At 40.5% G+C, this 24,954-nt stretch overlaps 1 protein-coding gene across 1 annotated transcript in view; it reads right to left on the bottom strand.

Annotated features, from left to right (window-relative positions):
• LOC146632685 (metabotropic glutamate receptor 4-like) overlaps positions 1-24,954 on the bottom strand; it is a 222,497-nt gene that overhangs the window by 158,538 nt on the left and 39,005 nt on the right. The window contains exon 2 of the mRNA XM_085353439.1: positions 22,312-23,360. Coding sequence (XP_085209565.1) covers positions 22,312-22,878 — 567 coding nt within the window. The 5' untranslated portion in view covers positions 22,879-23,360. The remainder of the gene's footprint in view (positions 1-22,311; positions 23,361-24,954) is intronic.

Raw genomic sequence — 24,954 nt, 5'->3', positions numbered from 1 at the left:
CATCCAGATGAACAGAATCAACTTTTTGAGATTTCCTTACCTTTATTGAGCATGCAGTAAGACAATTAGCCAGAGGTTGCTTGCTTTCCCCGATGTATAAATCATGGCAATCCTTCTGGCACCTAACAGCGAACACTACATTACTCTGTTTGTGCAGGGGGGAACTGATCCTTGGGGTAGATCAGTTTTTGGCGCAACGTGTTTGGGGTTTGAAAGCTACAAAGATGCAGTGTTTAGAATTGGTCTCAGCTGTTCCGATACTCCTGACACATAAGAGATCACAGTTTTCGCTTAGGCAGCAGAGCTGAAAAATGTATTCTTTATAAAGTTGGGTAAACTTGTAATCAGCTGAGACTGAAGAAGTTACTTGGATGAGTGACAAAATGTTTCAATGAAAACTACATCCAGATGAAAAGAATCACCTTTTTGTGCCTTCTAATTTTTTTTAACCTTAAAAGCAAGGAACAATAATGTTTTAAAGGTTGGATAGCAATTTAAGCTTGGTAATTATTTTTATCATCCAATATGTACAAAACAATAAAGTGGATTATTTCTAGTAACTAAGAAAAGTAGACAGTATTCATATCTGAAAACCAGTGTTTGTTTTTTATTTTTTATCATTTTAAAATTTAAGAGAAAATTTTAAAAAAACAAACAAACTTTCGTCTCCTTAACAGGAACCTTAATCTCATTAATACAGTGTCATTATCAAAAAATAATTTGTATTGCAAATGAATATAAAGTCACATTTTATACAAATGGTGCTGAATTCTGGGGAATCTGTCAGACAGAAGGTAGAGAGGCTCTGCTAATCCAAAGGTCAGTAGGTTCGATCTTTGGGTGACTGTGGCTTGTAGTGCGAACGATTTAAGTGGTGTACAATACTAGAAAAGCACTGAATAGACTTCAGTCTATTTACCATTCCATTTAAATACATTGAATTTTGTACTACAACGCAACATAGGGCTTAAAACAAACTGTGTTTATTTAAAATTTGCATTGAAACATTTATGGCAACCACTGGCAGAAGAATGTAATAAAAAAAATGTAATCAACGCATGCACTGAACTGTCTATAGAAGCTGTGGTAAACTGAGAAATTTCTATGCATTTTTCTTTCTTTGGGTTAAGGTTAGGTTCTCCTTTTTTGTCGAAAATGCAAATTATCCTGAGACCTGAAGGACTGCGGGAAAATAGTTTTAATTGCAACTGCTTATCCCTATGAAGGGTCCTTTGAGGAAAAGAGTTGGCATTAAGCATAAGGCAGTCACAAGGTTTGCACAAAAAACTGACAGACAGTCCCAACTATGGGCAATTTAGAAACTCCTTACTGACCTGCATGTGTTTGAACAGCAGGAGGAAACTGGAGCATCAGGAAGAAGCTCACTCTAGCATAAGCTGAGCACACGGAAACCAGGCAATAAGAAGTGGAATGCAGTTATCCACACAGTATAAAACACTAAATACCTTTACCAGTTAAATTTGCCTGACAATAAGGTTGAAAATTCTCATTTTTAGACTGTGTGCACGATTACATCTTTTGCATAAGTTAAAAAGTCTAAAAAAAAATAATAAAACCAACAGTATACTGTAAAAAAAAAAAAAAAAAAAAAAAAAAAATTTCAGACAAGTAAAAAGTTTAAATATATGTATAAATACCTGAATACAATGATAAACCAAATATATAGACAGAGTACACAAAAGAAAAAAATTCAAACCTAGTTTTTAATGGACTGAAATTCCCACAGCTACAGTGTGAACATTTCACTTTCATGCTGAAAAATTATTCAGGATCAACAGTGTAAATCACTCTTGAGCTCTGACACTCTTATTAGCAAAGCTCAGAGTACAAAACACTTAGGAACCTGCTTACCATTTTTCGTCAGTTTAAAAATCAAAAACTCGAAGGCACTCTCTTTTAAATAACAATTAATTGCCTTTTTTGTTTGGCACAGTTATGTTTAACCTAAAAACCTCTGTCAGGGAGCTAATACTCTGACTCCTTTGGTGTTGGGGTGTTTGTTTGTTGGTCTGTTTTTGTGTTTTGAGTTTTTTGAGTCTATAGATGCGTATCCGTGTATCCTCCTACTCAAATGTTTTTCAAGGCTGCATCAACTCTTACTATCTATTGTTAATTCTATGACTCAAATTGATGATGATGTTTGTGTTAAAAACACAGCAGACTGAGTCTTCGTCCTTGCCACCAACTCCCCCAGAGTCTGAAGCTTACAAGAGTCAGCTGATCATATCAAGACACGCAATGCTCAGATAAACTGCAAAAAACCCAAGAGCTACATCTCAGACTACAGGCTTCAGTCAGCATGTAAAATGTTAAAGTTCGTGACAGTACATTTAGAAAGAGACTAAACAAGTATGGCTTCTTTGGAAGGATTGCCATGAGAAAGCCACTTTTCTATAAAAATTAAAAAAAAGCATGGCAGCAAAGTTGCATCTGAATAGACATCTGGAACAAAATCCTTTGGACAGATGAGACCAATGTGGAGATGTTTGGTGGAAGCCAAACACACGCAGTTCAGCACCAACACCTTATACCAGCTGTCAGCCACAGTGGAGGAAACCGCACACCCAGAGGCAGCGTTTATCACAGCCGGAGACTTTAATAAGGGAGACCTGAAGAAAGTCTCACCAAAACTCCATCAACACATCCTTTTCAACACACGTGGAAACCGGCTACTCGACCACTGTTACACCTCTTTCCGGGATGCGTACAAAGCCCTCCCCCGCGCCCCATTCGGCCAATCAGATCACTGCTCCATCCTGCTCCTGCCCGCCTACAGGCAGAAGCTGAAACAGGAAGCTCCAACCCGGAGGGCGGTGCACTGTTGGACGGACCAATCGGAGTCTGCGCTGCGGGACTGTTTTGATCACGCGGACTGGGAAATGTTTCACGTGGCCGCCAGAGACATTGATGAATACACAGACTCAGTCTGTGGATTTATCAGGAAATGCGTGGAAGATGTCATCCCATCCAGAACAGTCAAATCCTTCCCAAATCAAAAACCCTGGATTAACGGAGATGTTCGCGCGGCACTGGCGGCACGGAACACCGCCTTTGCCTCCGCGAACACATCGGACTACAAACACGCACATTACCAACTCCGGAAGACGATCAAAGCAGCCAAACGTGAGTACAGGGACAGGGTGGAGCAACAGTTTGACAACCCTCGGAGTATGTGGCAGGGACTAAACACGATCACAGACTTTAGAGGGAAAACCAGCACACCGCAGACCACGGCCTCTCTGTGTGAGGATCTAAACGTATTCTACGCTAGATTCGACACAGCGAACACCATGAGACCGGACAGTGTGCGCACCGCGGATGACGTCAGTGCGCACACTGTGTCTGAGGAGGATGTGCGGAAGTGCTTCAAGAAGGTGAACGCACGCAAAGCTACTGGTCCGGACGGGATTCCCGGCCGCGTCCTCAGGTCATGCGCGGCTCAGCTGGCTGGAGTGTTCACACACATCTTCAACCTTTCCCTCTCTCTGTCTGTAGTCCCAGCCTGCTTCAAAATGGCCACCATCGTCCCTGTACCCAAATCCTCCACCATCTCCTCATTGAACGACTGGCGACCTGTAGCCCTGACCCCCATCGTAAGCAAATGCTTCGAGAAGCTGGTCAGGGACTTCATCTGCTCTGCACTACCCGACTCACTGGACCCTCTACAGTTTGCATACCGCCACAACAGGTCCACTGATGATGCCATAGCCCTGACACTACATACTGCCCTGTCACACCTGGAGAAGAGAGACACGTATGTGAGGATGCTGTTTGTAGATTACAGCTCAGCATTCAATACCATCGTTCCCTCGAAGCTGGACAGGAAACTGCAGGATCTAGGACTGAGCAGCTCCCTCTGCAGCTGGATCCTTAGCTTCCTGTCTGACAGACGCCAGGTGGTCAGACTGGGCAGCATCACCTCATCCCCCATCACACTGAACACTGGTGCTCCACAGGGGTGTGTACTGAGCCCTCTCCTGTACTCACTCTACACCTACGACTGCACAGCCACTAACAACTCCAACATCATTGTGAAGTTTGCGGACAACACTACAGTGGTGGGTCTTATCACCAACAGTGATGAGACGGCCTATAGGGAGGAGGTCAGCGCCCTGACCCACTGGTGTCAAGACAACCATCTCACCCTCAACGTCGCAAAGACAAAGGAGTTGATAGTGGACTTCCGGAGGTGCAGAGAAGTACACACCCCCATCACCATCAATGGCGCTGCTGTGGAGAGAGTGAGCAGCTTCCAGTTCCTTGGGGTACATCTGGCTGAGGATCTTACGTGGTCAGTACACACAAACAAAACAGTGAAGAAGGCGCAGCAGCGCCTCTTCTTTCTCAGGAGACTGAAAAGATTCGGCATGAGCCCCCGCATCCTCAGGACCTTCTATCACTGTGCCATTGAGAGCATCCTCACTGGATGCATCACCACCTGGTATGGCAACAGCACCGCCTACAACTGCAAAGCTCTCCAGCGAGTAGTGCGGTGCTCTGAACGGATAATTGGAGGTGAGCTTCCCTCCCTCCAAGACATCTACAGGAAGCGGTGCCTGAGGAAAGCGGGGAGGATCATCAAGGACTCCAGTCACCCCAGCCATAAACTGTTCAGACTACTTCCATCAGGAAGGAGGTTCTGCAGCATCCGGTCCCGTACCAGCAGACTGAGAGACAGCTTTTTCCATCAGGCCATCAGACTGCTGAACACGTCATAGACACCTCAGCTTCACTACTGGAACTTTAACATTATGCACTCCACACTGTATATAAATGCCACTTGTTTTGCACATATTCAACTCTGTATATTTTATATATTTTATTATTATTATTATTATTATTATTATTATTATTATTATTATTATTATTTATTTATTTATTTAATTTTTTTTTTAACTATTTAATTTGTAAAAATGTGCATACACACACACACACACCACACACACACACACACACACACACACACAGGAAAATATTTAGTATACACATCCAGAAATGCATACACTATTATATATTGTACATATATTTATTAGTTTCAGGTTGGCCATTCTTGTATTTTGCTCGTTTGTGTTGTTGTGTTTGCACATCTCTGTTGCTTGTGGGGCTCGCACACAAGAATTTCACTCGCATGTGCTGTGCCAGTGTGCCTGCACATGTGATGTGACAATAAAAGTGATTTGATTTGATTTGGTGGAGGGTTGCTGAACTTCTTGGGAGCCAGAGAACCTGGACACTTTGCAGTCACTGAGTCAACCATGAACTCCTCTGTATACAAAACGTATTCTGCTCAGCTCAACTCAACTTGGTTTCTAGGGTTTTCTATTATGTGGTAGAACCTGGTACCAGGTACATGAGTCATGAAAGCACCTCCTTCACAAAAATCAAAAATGTCAGTTCTGAAACCCAGCAATGAGGGAAATGGCAGCACAAAAATCAACGCTGTGGTTCCCGAATAAGACAAAAAAACCAAACACCGAGCAGCAGGTATGCCATTGTATCAACGTCCTCCATTACTGTGTTGTGTTTGTGTTGCATACAAATAACATCATGGGACTTTTCGGCTACATTGCAATAACAACCCCACACACATCGAGGATGTACTCAACTGTAATTAAAAATGACCGAAACAGGTCAGAGTTGAGCTGACCCAAGCCAAGTAGATACTAGTGGAAAAGCGGCATTAATAAACCGAAGCAATGTTGTAATGAAGAGTGGGCCAAAGTTCCTTCACAACAACGTGAGAGACTGATAAAGTCATACAGAAAATTATTACTTCAAGATACTGCTGGTTAAAGGTGGTTCTGCAAGCTCCTGAATCGTGAGGTGGACTTAGTATTTTTACTGCTGATTAGTTTGCACAGACTGTGTTTGCTTGCTTTTATATAACCTAAGTTCAAAAAGATAGAAAGACATTGGCAGTTCTTCTGTTTCTACATCATCATCATTAAGGACACTTCCAGATCACTTTACCTTCATGAATTCAGTAAGGGTTTCCAGTAAAAGACATGCAACAGTGGCTTAAGTCCAAATAATGGAGAAATTAGTTCAGGGCACTTGCGTGTTTTAATACAGTTATTGATACTATGTGCCAATATAACCCTAATACTGCAGTATCAATATTTTGTCTCAACCATTCTATCCAGCATCAACTGAGATAGTTTGGTTCTTGATTCAAGAAAAAATTACTTGCGTGAATTTTCACATAAAATTTACAAATAACAGAATATAACTCCCCCCACCCCACCCGCACCACACACGCGTACGCGTGCACACACACACACACACACACACACACACACACACACCAAACTACAAATAATAATACCAAATAAACACTAACAGCTATTTTATTCAGCAGATATTAACTTTAACAGTAATGGCTGTTACTGCTGGAGATATCGTGATGTGCAGAGCTTTTACATTTTTATTCCTAATTATAAATTCCATTAAAATTCAAATGTTCAATCTGTAATGACTCCAGCAGGGTGCATTTGATATGCCATTTCCCTTTATATAAACTAAACAAGTTCTTTTATTAACAAGAACTTAAAAAGAGGAACTTAATGAGCTGTGAGCAAGTAATCATTACAAAAACAAATAAATAAACAAATGAAAATTAGCAAATACATTCAAGATTTTTTTTTTTTTTTTTTATTTGGCTCCACAAATTGAAAAATTGTGTACAAAAGGTAAGATTTGAAAATGCAACTGCAAATGGTAACAGTGCCACTAGACGAAATGTCACTAAATGCTGATAATCACACTTATGAAGCCGTTTTTTCTCTTCAAATAGCCAAACATATTTGAGGTTTGGACACTTATTCAGAGCTCTGTTGGCTTGCTACTGAAATGAAGCAGCAAAGAAGTTAAAGAGTTAAATGTCAGTTTAGGATGAGACTATATGGGTGCCATAAGACCAACAATTTTAAATATGTTTTTTGCTGTACTAGTAAGTAGTTTTTTGTTTTTTTGTTTTTAAAAAAAAAAAAAAAAAAAAAAAGCAATTGCATAAAGCAAGCATTCTGCCGTTTTCTATTCTAGCATTTTCTTGTCCTTTCTTTTCCTTTTTTGGGAAACCTTCATCAGTGGATTCTGTGAACTGAAAACTTGCTTTCTGCTAATGGTACATTGAATTGTGAGGGAACAGAGACAATTTTCAAGCTGTTTGTTTTCATGTTTGTGCAAAAACATATGGCTATTATAAGAGAATCTTCATATAACCAAATAGAAATATGCAAATAAACAGCCTGTGAAATACATATGTACTCGTGTTCAAACACAGCCACCCGCAGACATACACACACACACACACACACACACACACACACACAATTGTTGTTGGCATGTAAAGAACACTGGCAGATGGTAGAAGGTCTGGATCTTGATTCTAGATGGACGTTTATCAACTCTTGAAGATACAGAAATTATGTTACGGCTTATTTGCATTGAGAATGAGTTGCTTGTATTTGGCGACATGAGATCAGAGTCATGGCAAAATATAATTATAGTGTAAAACAATATGATTATACAAGATAACACAACATCTAGTTCCCCGAAACCCTACAGAGCTGGCAAACACCTGCCGTAAATAATTTGTGTTTAATGCAGGAAAAACAAGCTGCAAAGGGAAATACAACATACCATAACAAATGGTAATAAGGAGTATAATCAATAATTGCTGCTGATTTAAAAGTTATTTAAATCACTTCTCTGAGAAATCTAATCTATATTAATATAAAATGTATGTCTCATGGCCTTGTGCATCTTTAAAACTTCTCTTTTTTTTTTAAGATGATGAATGAGTCACCATGAATCAATGCAATGCTTACTCACAGAGAAGCAAAACAACACAAGCAAGAAATCAGGCAGTAAAAAAGATTGCACTCAAAAAAAACCCAGAACGCTAAGACCTGAATCTGAAAATAATTTGTGCAACATTTTTGCATGGAGACTGCATGTCATAAAACCACATCATCATTTGTTGCATGGTATTTTTTAGATTATATTAACATCATATATTTAAAAATTTTCTTTATTTTGGCTTGTCGGTCATGTTCAGGGTAAACCAGCTTGTTTAATTTATCAAGGAAATGATCAAAAAACAAAAATCACACTAGCAAATATCAGAAGTAATATCAGAAGAAGAAAAGAAGCAGAGAAGCTCCAAATGCAGCTCAGTTAGAGAGTCTCTACCGTGTTGTGCCATAATCTACTGCCAGGCTAGTTCGTCTTTGTCTCTGCTTAGAAAATCACTGTGCATGTGTTGCTTTTATTGTATAGTGTGTGCATAAAGCCTGTCCAGTACAGAGACAAGTAAGATGAGGATAAAATGTCTCAAGCTGACAATTACTGTACTCCATACTGTAAAAACCACATTACACATTACAAATACACATTAAAACAGGGGAAAATATCTATCAGATCTGCATTGGAGAAAAATACAGGGGCCCACAGGGCAACCTACCCTACACCATTTTTTTTTTTTGTTAAAACTTCAGTATAATTTATAATATAGTACTATATGGATAAAAGTATTGGCAATCACCTCTAGGGTTCCGTTCTGCCATGATGGGCCATCTGTGTCTTATTGCCAGAGAGATTGATCTCTCCTCTTCAAATTCTTAATGTTTGAATTCAGATGTTTTAAGTCCAGTTGCCTCCTAGAAGAATAACTGCGCCCTTGGAACTTGAGTTTCTATGGCCAAGCAGCTCCTGTAGTGTAACACGTAGGTGGCCTTGCATTACTTCCCATATAATGTGAATAAACACAGCTTCATTTTGCCTGTGTTCCATTTTTATTCAGAATATTTGCCTCTTTCTTTTGAGTCTCGCGTCACACAAAGTGATCTTTTCCCATTTTAATCTTTTCTCTGATTCTACATCCTTTGAACTCGGTAATTAAACTATACCACAGCAGATTTAAAAGAGGACAAGATTTTTTTTAAATGCTTTATTCAGCATTTTCAGCTAGTTATTTGAGGTTGTATTTCTTCCATTTAAGGGAACACAAACAAAAACATCTACATAAGACCTGGATGTGAAGAAAGAACAAGTGTTTTCTTATGGTATCAAACTACCCTCTAGCTTCATACAGCTTACAAGACCTGCAGAAAATGATTCTTTGTCGGATCTGTGAAATCTGGGCCATTCCGTGAAAGACTAAAATTTTGGGGGGTCTGATTTAGGATTGGACCAAATCAGGACAAAAAATATATATATATATATCCACAAAATGCCCCTCTCATGTTGAGCCAGACAGAGCCTTGCACTGTAGGTGCAGGCAGAGGCTGCATGAGCAGAATGAAATGACATGGATGATGCAGAAGCCTCTCTGGCAGTCAAAGCACAATGTGTTTCCAAGTCGAATAACATCTGGCTGACCAAAATCAAAAATTGAGACAGAACAATACAGTTACTATATGTATATTACATATAAAAGAATGGAGAAGAAAGTGATGGCCTCATAGGTCAGCATTTTGTTAATGGAGTAGTTGGATGACAGAGAGAAAAAAGAAGGATAGGGATGGAAAAAGCATAGGAAAATAGAGAAAATGGAAAAATACCACCTGTGAGAACGTAGCAGGATTATTATCTGCAGTTTCTGCAATGACTTACAGTACTTGGGCCAAAATGGCTCACATTTTGAAATAATAACGTAACAAAGCCCTATACCATCTTTACATCTGTGCTGTGCCATCCCCTTGAATATCTTTAAATTGATGTGTCCAGGTTTCTGTCTAATTAAAAATGTAATCTATTTTCCTTGGAACTATGCCCCCCCCCACACACACACACACACACACACGGTAAAAAGTATTTTTTGTTGTCAATAACATCCAACAAAACATAAAATGAAACCTGCCTCTGCAAATGCTAAAACTCTGATTTTTTTGTCTGACTTAAGTCTAAACATGTCACCTTCTTGCATGAACTGAAGTACATGCACAGCAATGAAGCAGTTGGTGCAAACAATCATGTTGTCACTGGCTCACTGAATGAGTGGGCTTGGTCAGAGTGAGATGCTTCAATGAGCTGATACTAGTAAATCTTGATTTAGCTGTCATCCCCCAAATGAGCTGCTAAATCAATTTTGGCACAGGGCCGTCATTGTGCTGTGTCACTGGAAGGTTTATAGGGGAATAAAAACCATCAGAACAAGGTGAGACGAAGCATGAAATTTCATGACCCATTTTTTTCCCCATGTTTTAAGAGTTCGCTGCAAGGGCTACAACAGGGTCAAAATTCAAAGAAATGTATCAGATACCGAATGATTGATGACCGTATCCAGTGTCATTAAAAGTGTGAGCAATCGCACTGATAAAATGAAATAAATAGGATAACCAATTTCATCCAGACAGTGATAAAACATGATGTACAGAAAATGAATAACGTGTATTATAAAATGAAACTATTCGTGTTTTAATTCAAGGCCTGTCAGTTTTTTATAAGTGCAGAAATACATGGACTGAAATATATTACAGTGCTGAAGGTTTTGGACTTTTTCCTACCGCTAATGTAATTCTGTCTGGGTACAAAATCTAAATTAACACCAAAAGTATGCATTTAAATTTGGAGATTTGATTAAATTTTCTATAGAAGCTCTACTCAGGTTATTGCTTCATTCCAAATGAATACAAGCCCAACGGCGGAAAGATAAAAAGCTGCTCAAATAATGTGTTTTGAAAAGCTGGCAAAGACTGGGAGGATTTTACAGGAAATCATTTTAAACTTAATGTCCAACAAAGTGTCTGTGTTACCCACCACCCCGCCCTTTCTTTCAGTGTTTAATAATGGTGTGTATTTAAAAAAATAAAAATAAAAAGTTACAAATCCCAGATAAAACACTACTGATGAACTGCTTAATTTGAAATCCAGGCTTTTGTTTTGTGACTCGGACTGGGCAGTGGATCAAACCTTATGCTTAATTAAAATTTTGAAGATAAAATGATTATTGCACCGTATTAATTTAAGCAATGCTATATTTCTATTTTCTTTCTTTCTTTCTTGCAGAGGTCACCCAACCTATGTAAATGCTCAAACCTTACAGTTTAGTTCAGCTTGAGCCAAGATGAGGAAAAGAGGGCACCCACAGAACTCTGTATTGGTGCCAAGCCTGTAGTCAAAACTGTGAAGAAGTGGACTAACGCAGCAAAGCAGGAACTGCAGGACTGTTTTGACTCCACTGATTGGACTGTTTTTGAAGCTGCATCTGAGAACCTAGATGAGCTCACGGACACTGTGACATCATACATCAGTTTCTGTGAAGACGTGTGTGTGCCAACAAAGACCTTTTGCACATACAACAACAATAAACCATGGTTCACTCCTAAACTCCAACATCTTCGTAAGGCCAAGGAGGACGCCTTCAGAAGTGGTGACAGGGTCCTGTACAAGCAAGCCAGGAACACACTGACCAAGGAGATCAAAGCAGTTAAAAGGATCTACTCCCAGAAGCTGGAAGAACGGCTCTCAGCCAACGACCCTGCGTCAGTGTGGAGGGGCCTGCAGGAAATCACCAGCTACAGACGCCCCCCACCCACTATTGAAGCAAACAAAGACCTGGCCAACGAGTTAAACACTTTCTATTGCAGGTTTGAGACGGACAGACTCCCACGCCCCACCCTCCCCTCCCCAGAGACATTGCTTCAGACATTGACCCTCAACACACCTTCCACCTCTCCCCCCTTCACCCTGCCCCTCCCCAATCAAGACTCAACGACCACCCCCACCCTCCCCAATCCAGACTCAACGACCTCCACCACACCTCTCACCTCCCTTTCCTCCTCCCTGAAACTAAGAATACACACTCAGGATGTGAGCCAACTATTCCAGAAACAGAAGCCCAGGAAAGCCCCCGGACCAGATGGCGTCTCACCCTCCTGCCTCAAAACCTGTGCTGAACAGCTGGCTCCCATCTTTACTCGCATCTTCAACAGATCCCTGGAGCTGTGTGAAGTTCCCTCCTGCTTCAAACGCTCCACCATCATCCCTGTTCCCAAGAAACCCACCATCACAGGACTGAATGACTACAGACCTGTCGCCTTGACGTCTGTGGTCATGAAATCCTTCGAACGACTGGTGTTAGCCCATCTGAAAGACATTGCAGGCCACCAGCTGGACCCTCTGCAGTTTGCCTACCGGGCAAACAGGTCGGTGGATGATGCAGTGAACATGGGGCTGCATTACATCCTGCAACACCTTGACCGCCCGGGAACTTATGCCAGGGTCCTGTTTGTGGACTTTAGTTCGGCTTTTAACACCATTGTGCCTGAACTTCTTTCCTCCAAACTCTCCCAGCTCAGCGTGTCACCAGCTACCTGTCAGTGGATCACCAGCTTCCTGACAGACAGAAAGCAACAAGTGAGGCTGGGGGAGATCACCTCTGAAACCCGGTCCCTCAGTATTGGTGCCCGTCAAGGATGTGTCCTCTCACCACTACTGTTCTCCCTCTACACTAACGACTGCACCTCCAATAACTCGGCTGTCAAACTCCTAAAGTTTGCAGATGACACCACTGTCATTGGCCTCATTCAAGATGGTGATGCCGGCAGGAAGTTGAGCGGCTGGTACTCTGGTGCAGTCAGCACAATCTGGAGCTGAACACTCTTAAGACTGTAGAGATGACAGTGGACTTCAGGAGACATCCCTCAACTCTGCTCCCCCTCACCATATCAGACAGCCCTGTGTCAACTGTGAAGACCTTCAAGTTCCTGGGTACAACCATCTCCCAGGACCTGAAGTGGGAGACCAACATCAACTCCATCCTCAAAAAGACCCAGCAGAGGATGTACTTCCTGAGACAACTGGGGAAGTACAGTCTCCCACAGGAGCTGCTGATCCAGTTCTACACTGCGGTCATTGAGTCTGTCCTGTGCTCCTCCATCACAGTCTGGTATGGAGCAGCCACTAAACAGGACAGGAGCAGACTGCAGCGGACTGTACGGGCAGCAGAAAGGATCATCAGCGCCCCCCTGCCCTCCATCCAGGATCTGTACCTCTCAAGAACCAGGAAACGGGCAGGGAAAATCATCACAGACCCCTCACACCCTGCACACAGACTTTTTGATCTGCTGCCCTCTGGCAGACGGTACAGAAGCCTGCAGACCAGGACCACCCGAAACAGGAACAGTTTCTTTCCCCTCGCCATCTCCCTTCTTAACAGTTGACCTGTCACACTGCTCCCACTGCCAGACTGCAACTGCACCTTATGTACATTTTGTAGTATTCATTCCACCTCATTCATTTCTGTGTTTTATGTATATAAGTTTAGATTCGTTATTTATGGTTGGTTTACATAGCTTTGTGTATGTATGTGTAATGTGTATATATAGACACTTGTGTGTGTGAGATTTACATTGCTGTGCTTGAGAGCCACCATCTACCGGAACCAAATTCCCTGTATGTGTCTGCACATATACTTGGCCAATAAACACGATTCTGATTCTGATTCTGATCAGTCTTTTATTCATAGACCTATGTGGATCAGTAGTTGCCATTTAAAGACAGGCTTCACACTTGAAAATACCCTCTAATCTGGGCCATATTCCAACCCAGATGAACATACATCTTCCACCACTTCTGTTTCATTGGTTTTCAATTGAATTATATTTAACGGTCAAAGACAATGTAGGTTTGAAAATACAGTTCAAAAATAAAAGTTTCTCCCAACATCAAGACGCAGCTTCACTGTCCATGAGTACCACCTCAGTGTCATTTTAGGAACAAGGTGAATCTAGAATTTGAATACAATAACTGCTTTTTGATACTTTTTTACTGATTCTTAGAGCAAAAATCATACACAGCATAAAAGACGAGCATAACTTCCGGTTCTGACAAGTAAAGCCAGTGCGTAAGTTTCTTAAACTTGCTAGGGGGGCGATAGCTATGGTTGCTAAAATGGCCCACTTGACCTCTGCAAACACGGTTTATGTCCTCAGTGCGCAGCTCTGTGTGCGTTTGGATCCCTCATCATCGTCACATCTGGTTTAGAATGTAACGATAGAATGTAACGATAGCAAAAAATCTTGAAGCCTAGAACAGCAAACCAGTGAGTGATGTCACGGATTTTGTATTTAGCAGTCATACTACAACAATCAAAACAAATTTTCTAAAAAAGTAAAATAAATCAAGGCATTTTTTTATTGCAACAATAATCTAATATTGTAGGTATTAATATATTATTTCTGGTTTAAAATCTTTTTTTTTCCTTGTACAAGTTTAAACAAAATAATGTAGGTCCCAATCAAATTTTTCATTTCATTTGCACATGCTTTCTTTCTAACTAAAGAGGGGGAAAAAAAGAAACAAATGACCATACCAGCATAACATTAACAGATTTTGCCAAACTGGTCCGAAGCCAAAATGAGCTCAGGAGCAAAGGATCAACTGGGGGGAAATAAGCATTAACTTGCTAAAAGAGGCTACAACAAAGCAGATGGTGAACACCACTGGGAGAAAGGGATGTGGTGGAGCTTTGACCACATAACAGCTGCAGAATGTATCAGCTCGCTCATTCAGGGAACCACGATAGAGACAGTCAGCTAATGATAGCTGCCACCCTCTTCGTGGTTTCTTTTGTGACTAGGTTTCAACATGGACATACTCTGAATGAGACTGACACCGATAGCTTTTACCTTACAAGCCACCACATAATTGTAGCTTCACTATAAGTGATATTCTTTTCTCCCAAGTGCACAAGTACACTCAGAAATGAGTCATGGTAGCCAAAGAAGCCAGTAAAAAGCAAACATTAGCAGCATCAGACTGAAATTTGATTTTTAAAGTATGGTTTTTATTCTCCTTCAAAAACACCACCCACTCTGTATTTTTATAAAACAAAAATAAGCTAGAATCACTACTTAAATTTGAGATATATTGGTTTACTTTTTAGGATCACAGGCTCTATAGAGTAACTGACAGCATTTTTTAATCTGATCTGCCCAACAATGCACTTTTCAGCATAGATCTTATTCACATGCTTATGATTAATGGGTATATGATATGTATATGATTAGCAATCATCCACCATAAATCATGGGAAATATTAATAATATTTGGTGTTCTTTCCTTCCAATCTCCCAAACTAATAAAAATAATTTGCTTTACTTTTGAGTTTTTAAAGCATTTAATCTGCGAAGGTGCAGCCTAACAAGATTCACTAAAAGGTCAGAAGTACTTACTGTCCTAATGCCTTATTTTGTGCTTCTTGTTTTTTTTTTCGTGAGACCTTTACAGTTTAGAAAATGCTCCCACAATGTGGAGTTGCATAAACACAGGTCAGTTTTTATGTTTCCAATACAAAACTTTAAAAAGAAAATAACATTAGGGCGTGAACTAAATTTCAGAGATAATGCAACATTGAGTGGGATGCTGAAGTGAAGGCTTGTGTTTTCTTGCATGAAAAATCTTCTACTTTTCTTCCTCGAAATGGATATTTTTTTACTCTTCTCTGAACCCTTTTACTGCTGAAACTAACCATTAAGTGAATGCGAGATGCTTTGTCCAGCCAGCACTAAACTGTAATGTTAGAGCAACAAAAAGCCGGCAAAATGCTTTCCAGTGAGCATTGAAGGCTTGAAGGTTCTGAGCATCTTATTCCTGGGTCAATGTGTCTCTGTTTTGCTACTCATGTGTACCACAGAACAGATCAAATGAAATCAAATGAAATTTAGAAAACTACTTTGTTTTCACTGAACGAGAGCCAAGCTTCTGCTGTGGTTGAATTTAAAATAATATCCCTGTCAGTACCTCCCGCTGATTGGGAAGGACAGACCTGGTAGTGTAATCTGTGACATGAGTCAACACATTATGAACACATCTGCTGCGTAAATGAATAATGCAATCATCTGACATGGTTTTTCTGTGATCACAAATGATCTTTTTCCCCAAATGCTTGTCAAAGCAGCTCCCTCTTCTGTGAAATGCACTAAAATCTTCTTGAGCTGCAGCTCCTGGTCCCCATGTACCGTTACATAAGGTTCAAGTAAAATATTCATCAGCTTCTCTGGATCACATCTGTATGCAGCTGAGTGCTGAGGAAACACTTTTCAGAAAACCTGCTAACTACACCAGGGTGGCTGCTGCTGCCTTTAAAGTGGTTTGTGTGCAAATGCGCGTGATTACTTTTGTACGAGACTGTTTCTTTGTGTGAAGCATTTATATAGCTGGTATATTTGAGTGCTGCAATTTTGCACATGGTTTATGTATGTAGATATGCACACAGATGCATAAGCATGTGTACAAGTTGGTTTTACCTCACCAGTATCCTGAGTTGTTAGTTGTGTACATACTTTGCCTTCTTTTAAATCAAGCATTTATGCCTAGCAACAAAGCTAGTAGACACAGTCCTCCCTGAACTCCTTCTACTTATTATTATTATAATAAGTAGACATTTTTCTTCTTTGGGGGAAGTGCGTGGGGGGGGGGGGGGGGGGGGGGATGGGGGGGGGGGTCTTGGTGGCAAGGAGGAAGTTAAAACTTTCTGAGCCCATCAACGGCTCCATCAGGGCCAGAAGAACGGGCTGGCATTTGGCTGACCTATGGATCCCTGGGAAGCTATAACTCAAAGCCTTGGCCTAAATGACCACACACTGCTCCGCATTAAAAGTTTGCTGTTAAATTTGTGTAACTGTAACAGTTTAGTTCAGTCTTTTTTTTTTTTTTTTGGAGTGTTGCAACAGTCTTTGATTGATTTATCACTGTGATTTGATTGATTTTCAGAAGAGCGATTAAAAAGTGATAGTATTGAAGATGGACTGGCTTGCTATCAGTCTAGTGCTGCTTTCTCACCCTCCATTTGTCTGCATATAAAAAAGCAGAAGAGGGGAATGCATTGCTTATATGCATTGAGGATAAAGAGACAGGAGATCAGAGACATTCAGATTAAATATGCAAGGACAACGCTTACATGCATTAATGAAGAAGCAATGAGCACTGTGCTAATGACGAAGGATTTGAGGCTCCCATGCGAGAAAGGGATCAGGAACGCACTGCAGGAGATGCTCATTACTGTGGCCCACACCGACTCTTACCTGTGTGAGTGCACATATAGGCATACTTTATGAAATGGAGACAGAGAGAAATGCAAAGTTCATGCACAGGGTTCTGTGTGCTAGAGTATATTTTCTACTGATGTGTACTGAACATATCCGTACGGAGATGCACAAACCTATACACAGACTTTAACAAAAACATTTACACACATTAAAACATATAAAAGAATGCACGAGACCTTGGCGTGTGTGAGGAAGTGCGTGTGTGCCATCACACTGGGTTCACACTGATTAATGCTGGGGGCCTCGAGGAGGAGGATACATCCCATGTGGTTTGTAACACTCTGGAATCAGGGAGCTTATCAAATAACACAGACTGCAGGCTGTTGCTGTGGAGTATTAGATTAACTAATACATAAATAAGCATAAAAAACAAAATAAAAGCCTCATATCCATCTCAGCTAAATCTAGAGCCGTAGCTAAATCTAAGCATTCCAGGTCATTTGCATTGCATTTTATTTAGTGATGTGAATACTACTTTTCATTTTCCACTTTACATATTTTTGATTTTTAAAATTACTCAACCTATCTGGAAGTATGAGTGGTGCTATAGTATTAATGGCTTCTGTCCAGATACACTGCAGTGCAGCACACCTACACACCAGCTACCCCACACCAAACTCCTACAGTATATATATCAGCTTTCATGCTTTACTTCACATCTCACTTTTTTTCCCCTTTTTTTTTGGGCTTCACTCACATCACCTGTAAAATGAACACATTTTCACAGGCAATGAAATAAAAAAAGAAACATGTCCTAATCATAGTCCAGTTATAATAAAAAAGAAAAAAAAAAAAAAAGGAAAATCACACAGCAGAGCATCTCTCCTGCATACCGCTGGCGAATGACATCACACTGGAAGGTAGCAGATAAAGCATTGAGTCTGGTCTGGTTCAGCAGTTGTCTAGGATTTGGTACTGGTAATGAGAACACTGATTGGTTGATCAAGGGGGGAAAAAAAGAAGTATAGTAACACATTGTACATCATGCTCCTTTGGCTTTCATTTACATCATCCAACAGTGCAGCTAATGATTATTTTTCATTTTCATTCATTCATTCACATCCATCAGCCAATTATTTTCTAAGTTATGTCGCAAATAGTAAAAATGCCCCCGGAGTTTCCCAGAGCCCAAGGTAACAAATTCAAATTGCCGACCCTCCGACCCTCAAAACTACACTCCAGAACCTGAGATACTGAATTCATACATCAAATAAGACAAAGAAGAGTAGCAAAATAAAACAAAGCAAAAATACATGAATTAACAAAGCTTTGAATTAGAGCTGGGCGATAGAACGATAACGATATGTATCGCGATATAACTTTTACTCGATAGAGAAATTAAGCTATCGCGATAGACCTCGCCGCTCTTGTCCTCTTAAAAAAAAAAAAAAAAAAGGTCAGCCGATCCAAATTCAGTAGCGCAGAGCCGAACCAATCACAGCCGCAGCGTCACGTCGCGTGACTTGTTAGTACAGCACAAGTGCCAAGCCGCACGTGTGTTTGTCTGGGAAGCAGCCAGCGGGTAATGGAGGAAATGAGTGTGCCGACTAGAAAAATCAACCGAGCGTGACCGAAGAGAAAACAGATGATGGTTCCAACGCCGGAGAGATTGTCAAACGGAAGAGCCATAGAAGTTCCGTAGTGTGAAGGTATTTCGGCTATTTCAAGTCTGACAAAAAACAGAGTAGCGTGCACTGTAAATTGTGCCGAAAGCAAGTCTGGAAATACAATAAACTGGTGCATGCGTCACACTGTGCGCCACGTTATTGTTTCGGTGAAATGAATTTCTACAATACTGTTACTGTTAATTCTACTCTCTGCAGTGTTTAAATGCTTACATATACACACAGTTACTGTCTGTTCTGCTTCTATGCCCCAGCTTTGTTTACTTTTTCCCACCGAGGCTTCTAGACTTCTGATTGGCCAACATTTCTGCACGGTTAGGAATCTAGCGCCACCTGCTGCTTTGGCATGTTCATAGCAGCGTTTTCCTTCATTTCTGCCTTTATGTGTGGACGGGATTATTTTTTAAAACGAAAACGGAAAATCTCCGTTTTCAAAAATACCCGTGTACGTGTGGACGTAGCCTCAGTCTCTGACTGGAAGCGCTAATTCGTCATTCGGCTTTTGTCAGACTAAAGTAACTGTTAAAACTGTTTGAAAAGCTAAACTATACAACAAGGAGAGATTGAGAATTTCCTTTTAGTTCTCAGTTTATTTGATACTGACAAAAGTTAGTCAGTTTTGTCTGTTCTTCTGTAAAACAAACTAAGATTTATTTTTAGAATTAATATTTTGTTTCTAAGTGGAATTGACAATTTAGTCTGTTTCGTTTGTTCTATTTTGAAACTTAAACGCTTTAGCGGCTGCCTTTTGTGTAGTTTGCAATATTTGCCTTTATTTATCTGAAAAAGTCTCATGTTCCTTAAGTACGTCTACCCTGTTGAACTTATTATGGGAAATAAATATTTAAATAAAAACAAGCTGCTGATTATTTCACATTTTACTTGTGAGCAACGGCACATTTAAATCTTACAAATATAGTTATTTGGCTTATATCGTGATAGATATCGTTATCGCCTGAAATGAAAAAAACATATCGTGATATGAAAAAAATCTCATATCGCCCAGTTCTACTTTGAATTAAGCATTTGGCTTAAAAATTACAAATAACTAATCATTAATAAACTAATGAATGAAAAATGAACATATGGTAGGCTGATCAACTCTTTATTTCACCAACACCCTTTGATATTTTCATGACATTGCTGTGCAAAAGTTTTAGGCAGGTTTGGAAAAATGCTGTAAACAAAGAATGCTTTCAGAAATATAAATGATTGTTTATTGGCCCCAAATGTATTCTGCAGCAGCACAATGACCCCAAACATAAAGCCAAAGTCATTAAGAACTATCTTCAGCGTAAAGAAGAACAAGAAGTACTGGAAGTGATGGTATGGCCCCCACAGAGCCCTGATCTCAACATCATCGAGTGTGTCTGGGATTAGATGAAGAAAGAAGGATGTGAGGAAGCCCACATCCTCAGAAGATCTGTGGTTAGTTCTCCAAGATGTTTGGAACATGTTTTGACCAGCCGAGTTGCTTCAAAAACTGTCTGCAAGTGTACCTAGAAGAACTGATGCTGTTTTAAAGGCAAAATATGGTCACACCAAATATTGATTTGATTTAGATTTCTCTTTTGTTCATTCACTGCATTTTGTTGATTGATGAAAATAAATGATTAACACTTCCATTTTTAAAAGCATTCTTTGTTTACAGCATTTTTTCCTCACCTGCCTAAAACTTTTGCACAGTACTGTATGTAAGCGTGCAGTGTTTAATAAAGAGCTGAAACAAAAGCAACTTGGTTGCCAGTACAGAAACGTGCACGAGATAAAGGGTCTCAGTTAGCTGGTTGGCAGCATACACTGTATATAAAAGATGGAAGTAACCACTGTTACATCACATAATATTCTGGACTCCACAGTTTGAAGCATTAGTATTAGCATTTTGGTTTCCACCATGTTGATTTTCTGGAGCCTGAGGTTGCCATGTTTGGACAAGAGGATAGACTTCTAAGTTACGAACTAACGCTAGTGTGTTTGGTCAGCTGCCAGAAATTCCACAGGTGCAGCACACCTGAATTACAGTGCTGTCTGTAAAGTAATTACATCTCTAATTGCCAAGTGATGTCAACCACACAAAGACTGTCTGTCACCCACATTAGAGGAGGCACAATCTAGTAGACAGCAAATGGCTGCAGGTGCCACCACATCTGTGAAATGAAGCAGCCATGCTGCAAACTTAACGTGCACTTTAACCAGTATCCAAATGAACATGTTATTAAAAAAAAAAAGAAAAATTATATATAGTTGTTATAAAAAGGTACAATATCCATAAACATGCTTTTTACCACGTTTAAAAGTGGGAGTCTATGGGGACTGACTGGCTTTTGTGGCCACTCTAGGAAGAGGAGTTTTTGACACTTTGTATTAGCTTCACTTTTCAGCGTCGGAGGCAGCTACTAGGACTCTTATATATAACAGAAGTTTAAATAAAAAGGCTGGTTTCAAAATATACTTGGGCAGCCCTCAATATACCCACGTGTCCTGCCCGAGTAAAATCTATGTGTGGCTTGCTGTGCTTTCATCTGGTGTTGTGTACAGTGATACAGCACTGAAAAAATGTCCAGCAGTGTGCTTCGAGTTGAATCTGCAGCTCCTCATCTAACATTTTAGATACTGACGTTTTAAAAGAATTGATGACAGCAAACACCTGTTCTGTTGAAGTGTCCTTGGGCAAACACTGAATCAGCTGAAAGAATGTTTTTGAGTGTGATCGAGTTCCCCTTTGACCTTGCAGCATAAGCAAGAAAAGGACAGTAATAGACACAAATTTCCATGCAAGATCAAGGTGAAGGTAAAATCTGGAGTCAGGGTCTTGTATAAATATTAAAATATTTTTTTAGCCCCAAGTTTGTGTGAGGAAAAGTTCCTGGTTTTAATTATCACTGAATTTAAATCAGCCACTACCTCATCTCACTGAAAGTGATTTGTCTAATATTTTGCAAAAAGGTGTAATTACCCATGAAACCTTTTCAAATATGACAGTACTTTTAAAAAACTAGTTCTTTTTAGTCAAAAAAGGTTTGCTATTTTGTAGTGAGCCAAGCGTTAAATAGCAATCATACCTTTGGTAAAGTGAAAAAGAACTATTATGACTGCCATGGCTGACTGGCGTGATAATAAAATCTGTATTGAATAATTTATCAAATGTCCAAATGTCCACGAAGAGAACATTTTTTTCTGTAGTGTAAACAAATGTAAACACTATTGTGATCAAGGGAAAGGCTATAGGCCAAAAATGAAATCAAATCCTATTAATCACTTTTGTATTGTGACAGGCAATACCTCTCACTGCTTAGCAACCAGCTCCTCCAGGGCACCAGCCGGGATGAGATTTACCCAGGCATCTCCTCACTAAAGTTATGAAATTGGTCTTTGTGTGGCAGCAGATATCGAACACTTATTGTTCTCTCACATTGTTCAGCGGCTTGTACTGTTTTCCATCCGGTGTTATTAATTATTCAAACAAATACAGTATCTACGTGCATCACTGAAGCAAAAGCATATATTTTTCAGGCTAATACATCATTTGGAATTTGGAATCCATTTTTTTTTTTTGTGTGTGCAATTCGCACATCCCAACAAACCAAGCTAATAAGTAATGATAATCTTACCTTAAACAGGCGTAATATATTGGCCACCATGATGGAAACAGAGCTGGAGGAGGCTCCAATAACACCTACAACCCTCTCAGGTTTGGTGATAATGGGCGCCCCCCCACCGAGACATTTGACATCTGTGCCGTCCTTCTCGATCAGAGCCTGCACGAAGGTGAGAGACTGCTCCAAGGCGTGAGTGTCCCTTGAGCAGGTGTCCAGGATTCGTGCTCCCAGTGTGATGTTGGGCAGTAGATTATTGTCATTATTGATGCGGTCAAGGGCAAAGAGCATGGCCTCCAGTCTATGTATACCCTTCTCCTTCTTCAGCTCCCCACACGGCTTTCCATCGTGCCCTCTGGCGTGTACTGGGAAGAGCCCACCTAAGGAGATGTCCCCATCGATGCGAATAGAGTTCAAATGTGTGTGTCCTGGCCCTTTGGGTTTGGCCGCCTGAGCGGGCTTAAGGGAGGTGTAAAGAAGCAGCAGCAGCAACAGAGGAGGAATCAGGCCGTTTCTTTGAGAGCCGGTCCGTTCCGGTCTACACACCAGGGGCTGAAACATGACCACGGCCCAAGCACACATCCACAGTGTACAACCAAACCCAGCAATTGGAAAACAGCAAAAGCCAGGTATTACTTTATGATGGCCAGAGGGTTAATTGCAGTACCTCTTGAAGCAGTTGGCACTGAAAAGGCTTGCTCTCATGCCTCTCCTTTCTCCCAAACATTCAATTAAAGTAGAATATGAGCTTGGCTCTTTCACAGGATGTAATCCTGTTCTCGTCTCCTCCCTCACTCTCTCACTCCATCTTCTGACCACAGTGGTGGGCAGCTGCTCTTGTGTTTGCTGTTATTCACAGACATGCCTATGGAGATCTTTCACTTGGGGCATTAAAAAGAACAAAGGTGAACGATAAGCTTTCTTTCTGTCTCTCCTTCCCTCTGTGTCTCTTTCCTCTCCACCTCAATCAGAAGTTTTTAATCTCCCCTGTTCCCCTGGGCAGGGATTTGGTATATGTCAGAGCCCTCAGGCCTGCTTAGGTCCACAGTCTTCAGAGTGAATTCCTGAAAGATGAAAAAGAGTAGAGAAGTGAGACATAGCACAGAGAAAACAGGGGCAAAAAAGCACAGGGATTTGTATTGGTCTAAGATTTTTTAATACTTTTTTCTCAACCTTTTTACTGCAGTATTATTATGCGGAAATGAAGAGACAGTTCTGGTCCAGAACTAATTTCTTTCTCTCACACAGCCTGCCTCCGTTTACCATTCTGCTTTCAGTGGGTTGCCATGGACTCTCAAGGTTGAGAATGATCCCACATGCTTCATTTTCACCTATCAACCATGTCAGCAACACATTCAGCCACAATCACAATGCTGTGACATTCTCAGACTATCATATTTCCCATTTCTCTGTCAATTTTCCATCAAATTGACAAATTGAAAAAGTACTGACATTTTTATGGTTCCACTAACATAAGACTGCGCTGACAGCATTGGTGGTAGTAATGAGGCTGCTGGTCTGTGGCAGTACTTTGCTCAGAAATTAGTATTTATCAGTCTATCAGCATTTCCACCATGATATATACACGTCTTCAAATCTTTTCATTAAAAATACAAGAGTTTAAAGAAACGTCCAAGGGGCTGAATAAGCTTCTCATATAGAAGATTTCCCTTTGTGCCTAAAGAACCACTTCAGCATTACCTGGATATATTTCTGCTTACAACAGGCAAAACCAACTCCATATAGATTCAGTATAATATAACAAAATACATATGTGGGCCTCAGAGTCACTTAAGTATTTTAAGCAACAGGTTTATGGGCTGAGTTTGAAACTAACTATGAAGAGCCACTTTTATGTCCAACATCTGTCTTAAAGGAAACAATGCATGTTGAATATGGAGCTGTCAGGGAGAAGGAAAACACAAGGACCACGGAGACAATTGATGGAGAAAGTAAAAAAGAATATACGGAAGGCTGCTATGACAGAGGAGGATGTAGGGATAGGGTGAGATGGAGGCATATCATCTGCTGTGGTGAGCAGCCAAAAGAGGAAGATGGTCTACCTTAAAGGGGAACAATGACATATTTCTTTTTATCCTTGGAGTGTATGAAAGCGAAGAAGCCATTTCTAGTTCCCTTCCCCCTCCCTTTAAACTACCTTTCTTCTGATTGGCTGCCCCTCACAAAATAAGATTTTTTTTTTGACCAGCATGTGGGCGGCACGTCTGTGTGCACAGCTAGAGTTGTTTGCCTGAGAGAATCGTATCAGGTATATATCTGCTCACACTGACATCATATAGATAGCTATAGATTAAAAAGAAGAGGGGGAAAATTGCTAAGCAGAACATTTAGAGCAGTCAACCAAAAACATGTAGAAACAGCACTCTGAGTCATTAAAACCTTATTTTCTTGTTATATCAAACTGCATTTGTTTTTTTGTTTTGCTGCTATGAGTGCTGTTAGATGATGTTACGAGATTCTTTGCAAATTCAGGTGTCGTAAACAAGCTCATTGGTTACATTTGAATTTAAATTTGAAGACGGATTTTTAATTTCTAAGTTGATTCCTGTGACGCACATCTGGTCATCACTACCCTGCACTATTATTTCTGCCCTCCTCCTTTTTCTGCCTGAGATAAAAAGTACACACATGCCTGAC

Source organism: Diplotaxodon limnothrissa, linkage group LG5 (genome assembly GCF_057381915.1).
Source record: "Diplotaxodon limnothrissa isolate DT_005_m linkage group LG5, D_limnothrissa_male_GT1.1, whole genome shotgun sequence".
Lineage (NCBI taxonomy): Eukaryota > Metazoa > Chordata > Actinopteri > Cichliformes > Cichlidae > Diplotaxodon > Diplotaxodon limnothrissa.
The sequence above is the reverse complement of the archived record's forward strand: the minus strand, read 5'-3'. Positions and strand labels throughout refer to the sequence as shown.